At 45.1% G+C, this 5,414-nt stretch overlaps 1 protein-coding gene across 1 annotated transcript; it reads right to left on the bottom strand.

Annotated features, from left to right (window-relative positions):
- Positions 1-1,938: 1,938 nt before the first annotated feature.
- LOC129716781 (uncharacterized) lies at positions 1,939-4,877 on the bottom strand. The gene is made up of 2 exons (XM_055666618.1): positions 4,151-4,877; positions 1,939-3,950 (listed from the first exon to the last, which is right to left on the bottom strand). Exons 1-2 carry the CDS (start codon positions 4,875-4,877, stop codon positions 1,939-1,941), a joined length of 2,739 nt encoding a protein of 912 aa, XP_055522593.1.
- Positions 4,878-5,414: the final 537 nt, after the last annotated feature.

The raw sequence follows: 5,414 nt of genomic DNA, 5'->3' as shown, positions 1-5,414 counted from the left end.
GAAAATATATTCCCACGGGCTGGATCGTCAAAACATCTTCATTGGCAACAAATGATTTCCCACACAAGTGCTGCATATTCAACCCGCTTTTTCGTCACCTCATAAATTCCCAAGCGCTGCAAGCAAAGCTAGCAGCATGCACCTTTTCTCATGACACATTTTCACTCTCTTTCCATTTCCACACCCAAGCCGGAATCGCATGCAGCTAAGCAGAAAAGCGACTCCGCGACCATTTTGAAACAGTGCTGATTGTTATACACCTACGCGTATGCAACACGCCGATGATTGTAACGCTTGAGAGAATTGGACGCTCTTCAAGCTCTCCCTACTCAAATCCATACTATGACAAATCATTGCCGGTTGACTCCACCTCCGCTTAATATATACGTTTATTACTAAAACTTGGGCCGGATCAGAGCGGCCACACTGTCGGGATTTTCGGTGCTATATACTGGAACTAAAAACTTGCACGGTTACACTGCTGGGAGGCACCCAGCCTTTATTCGGACGTGGAGAGATCTAAGGCGTCACAACCGTTTCATATAAAGGTTTATTCGAGACTGATATCTATCACATTTTTATCGTTCTACTCAGGCTGAGATGCGATTCTATGGATGCTACCGGGTGTCGATAAGAATCGATCTAATCGATATTATATGATCGTAGGTGTGATCGTGTGCGTGTGGGATCAGTGCCTGGTAGCACCAATCAATAGCGTTATCGAACTCTGTCTCTGTTTCGCAACATCCCGGCCGCCTTGAAAGTATTTTCAAAACATTTTTCTCAGTTTAGATGATAGTGCTATCACATCTCCTATTTCTACTCTACTACTGGTAACTACTGTATAATAACATATGACATTAAAACGATACGTAAAAATATAATATGGAGCTTTCGACTTAAAATATTCGCTTTTTGCTACTGCTCGTAGTCAGTGTTCACACCGCCGAAAAATAGTGTTTGGTTGCCGCTTTCTTGTCAGATTCTACTATATGTGGACTGTATGGTGTTTGCTGCTTCTGGCTGGAACTCTGCTGCTGCGGGGATGCCTGCTGCTTATGGATTGACGTATGCTATACGCTGCCTCTGCCATGGACGAATAGACTGTATACTGTTGGCTGCTATTCTGCTTCCTCGAACGATGGACGCATATCATCGTATTTCCTCAGTGGATTCACCACCGATCGACGTAAAGTGACTGAAAAGATGAGAGGGTGCTTTTTAATCAGAAATGATGAATCTTTACAGGACTTCCCTGTAGCAGAGGCCTTCGCGACCTCCGCGGGTGCCTTCAGCACCGATGCTGATAGGCCGAGGTATGCTTTCGGATATCTTCTTATCACTGGGGACTTCTTGGACAGTAACTGGAACTCTCGTGGGCTGATGATGTGCTGGATGAGCGAACAAACTGGTTTCTGTTCGATAGCTGACTGACTGCTGATACTTCCTGAGGGAGTCATCGTAACGCTGGCCAATGCGTTCAGACGACCGCCGAACAAATCCATCCTTCGACTTGCTGTTGACTTTAATTCTTCTGGGGACTAATCGTGCCACAAAGGCATTTGCTTTGCTGACCTGACGATTCAAACGAGAGTGCATTAATTTCTTATTATCATGTGGAGACAGGCAGTCTCCACGGCGCAACATGCGCCGAGTCTAGAGCGCAACATGCTGCACTAGACCAGAAATAGCTTAAAGCTATGGACAACGAATATGTGAACCATGGATTGACGCTTCTGGTGGATGCGATACGGACCTTAGAATGGCAGGCAACAGCATTATTGGACAGCGGTCCAGTGGGCAATGGGCAACCATGCTGACAAAAAAGAAATCATATTACTTTTTGAACAAATAAAAATACATAAAGACTTAACTGGGGTGCGGGGGTCTTTTCCAACCCCCGCAGGCGTCCGAAATGCCTTGTTTGATGAGAAGAAGCTAGTGATCACTCTCAGCGAGTGGTTGATTGTCTCGTATTGGCAAGACGCAAATTTTGGAAATGCCTCTCTGATACACTCCATCTTTCGTTTTCACAGTAGCTACTCTAACGCACCCATCGCTGCCTGTATGCACCTGAGTGACTCTGCCCAACATCCACCGCAACGGTGGTAAGTTTTCCTCCTTCAATAATACCATCGTACCTATGCGTAAGTTGTCTCTGCGTCTGGTCCACTTTGTGCGGTTGTGCAGATCTGAAAGGTACTGTGTTGACCATTTTTTCCAAATCGTTTGCACAAAGCTTTGACTTCTCTGCCACAGTGATAATCTGTTCTCTGGTATCTCTTCTAAGTTTGGTTCAGCTATACTGATTAGTGGTCGCTGGACTAGGAAGTGGCCTGGTGTCAGCACTGCTAGATCATTTGGGTCGCTGCTTAACGGAGTCAAGGGACGTAAGTTCAAACAGGCCTCAATTTGAACTAAAACCGTCACAAATTCGTCATACGTCAGATTTCGAGTACCGATTGTCTTCTTGAAATGCGTTTTAAACGACTTAACCGCCGCCTCCCACAACCCACCAAAGTTAGGGGATCTGGCGGGAATGAATTTGAATTCAACACTATCGTTGCTTGCTTCTTTAATCACTGCTTCCTGAAACTGCTGCGCACAAAATAATTTGGCCAGCTCGTCAAGCTCTCTTCTAGCGCCTAAAAATGTTTTCGCGTTGTCACACATGATGAGAATAGGTTTGGATCTGCGGGCCACAAATCTTCCTAAGGCGGCCAGGAATGCCTGGGTTGTGAGATAAGCAACCACTTCCAGGTGAACCGCTTTTGTCACCAAACATACGAAAACAGCGACGAAGCACTTTATCGGTCGATTCTTTCGACCCGGGTACAACATATAAAATGGGCCACAGTAATCCAAACCAACTTTGTGGAACGGTGGAGCTGGATTTACTCTTTCTTCGGGTAGGTCTGCCATCAGTTGATCCTGCACCTTTGGTTTACTCCGGAAACAAGGCACGCATTGGTATATAATTCTTCTTGCAGCTCTCCGAATGTTTAATGGCCAAAATCGCTCACGAACGCAAGAAATTAGCAGCTGTTGGCCTGCGTGATAATACTTGTGGTGGTAATGATGTAAAATCAAAACAGTAAGCGGGTGTCGATCATCAAGAATGATGGGATGTTTTCTACCGACGGATGTTTCTGCGTGCTTTAGCCGGCCGCCAATGTGCATTACGCCGTTGATAAGCTTAGGATTTTTTCCTACCAGTCTAGATGATTCTGCAACCTGGTTTCCTTTGGACAGGGCTGCAAGTTCCGTAGGAAAACATTCGTGTTGTGACAGCCTAACCAGAAGCATCAAGGCTTCTTCTGACTCAGCATATGTTATAAACCCAAGCTTGCGATTCGCACGGTTGGCCTTTCTAGCGTTGTGGGCAAATCGTCGCAGTAATGCAACCAACCGAACCAGTGACAATAACGATGAGCGTAATGAGAAAATCTCACTGTTAGTTACAACGTGCGTTGCCAAAACTATCGAAGCCTTCTCCTCTTGACGAGCAGCCCGTTCATCCTCCTTCGACTCTTGGCTAGTATGTGGCCAAGTCCCTTTGTCCTGTCGTAGCCATGTAGGTCCACACCACCATAAAGTTGAATAATTTAGCTGTGCAGGTGACATTCCCCGTGACACTATATCCGCAGGATTCTCTACTCCTGCCACGTGATTCCAACTACTGCCTTTCGTGAGATGTTGGATGTCAGAGACCCTGTTAGCTACGAACGGCTGCCAGCGAGATGGAGTCGAAGCTAGCCAGCACTTAACGATCATGGAGTCGGTCCAGAACGTAGCCTTGGAACCAAAGGAGATGGTGCTTCTGACCTTTTCATACAGGTGACTCAATAGCATCGCAGACGACAGCTCTAAGCGTGGAATAGACTGTTTCTTCTTCTTCCTCTTTAAATCTACCAACGGTGAAACTTTGGATTTAGACGTCAGCAGACGTACTGCAACACCGAGCATTGCTCGCGCAGGAATCCCGCTAAAGCTTCGTATCTCACAAACTCCCTTGAGTTGAAATGTGTTTCCCAATTCCGCAGTATAACAGAATCTAACTTTGAGCTCAGAATATACGCTAAAAGAATAGACCATTCATTCGTAGTGATTCCCAGCTTCTCAATCATTTGCAAATTTTTATCAAACGTACCTAGTAGCTGATTCAACGCCTCAAAACTTTCCGTACGTACTGGCTCCGCCGCAAATATGGCATCCAAGTGGGTTTTAAGAATCAGTTTTTTATTCTCATAACGTTTTTCTAGAGCACTCCACGCTACATCGTAGTTTACTTCGGTAAGTTCGATTGTCTGAATTTCCTGCAGCGCTTCGCCGTTGACCGAAGCACGCAGGTAAGTGAACTTGTCAATTGCAGAGAGCGATTTGTTATTATGAATTAGAGATCGAAAGCTATCACGAAAGGTAATCCACTGCATCAAGTTGCCGCTAAATGTGGGAAGCTTTATATCGGGCAATTTCACTCGTGACATCGGTGCAGGTGCGGTTACCGTTTTATTCAACTCTGGGGGATCCAGCTCTTGCCGGTTGGGTTTGAAACTCATCAGTTTGGCCTTTATTTCACAATACAGATTTTCAAATTCCCACAAAGCAGTTGAATTTTCGTTGAAGTGAGTTTCGAGGCGTATTTCTTTTCCTGCAACCGTTACTTCGCTCAAATCATCACTGTCTGTTAAGACTTCAATTTTCCTTCGCACAGTGTAGAATTTGTTCAACGCCTCTTCTACCATAGCCAGCCTGACATCGATCTGAAGTTCATCTCTCTCCTTGCAGTAATCTGTGGTAAACTGCTTCACCATCATTAGGGTATTCCGAAGTTGCCTCTCCTGCATCTGGAGCTCTCGAAGTGTTGAAACTGGCATCTTAACACTTGCAATAATCGCACTATTGACAGCGAATCGTTTCACGCGCGCGACCTCAACGATTGACAGTAAAATTCATGAAAGCGAACAAGACCGACCAACAAATGCCAGCGAAATTTCCAGAAATCGTCAATCAGTGAATGAAGAGCTCACACTCAAAATCCAACACAAATCAAAAGAAAACTCGCAAGCAACTTATTCTATTATAATTTTATTTAGCTCAATAGTAACCATCAGAATTTCCGCAATGGCGGATACCACATGCAACGCCACTAACAAATAATATACATGCACATGCGACTTCTCTCTTATTATCCAGGCAATCTGCGCGCGTCGGTTTGTAGCTTCCTACAGATGATTCAAGTTTCCAGCTTCCGATGACGCCGATGATGATTCAGTAATCATTTTTAGAAAGCACTCACTTTGGATTACACTGTCACCACTTGATTAAGTTCTTTGTTCTCTTTGTTCTTTGACCTTTTCATAGGTCGAACGTATTCACATCACGCGCGATGGCGGGTTTACAATGTCCACGTG

This window comes from Wyeomyia smithii, chromosome 1, assembly GCF_029784165.1.
Source record: "Wyeomyia smithii strain HCP4-BCI-WySm-NY-G18 chromosome 1, ASM2978416v1, whole genome shotgun sequence".
Taxonomy (NCBI): Eukaryota; Metazoa; Arthropoda; class Insecta; order Diptera; family Culicidae; genus Wyeomyia; species Wyeomyia smithii.
The sequence above is the reverse complement of the archived record's forward strand: the minus strand, read 5'-3'. Positions and strand labels throughout refer to the sequence as shown.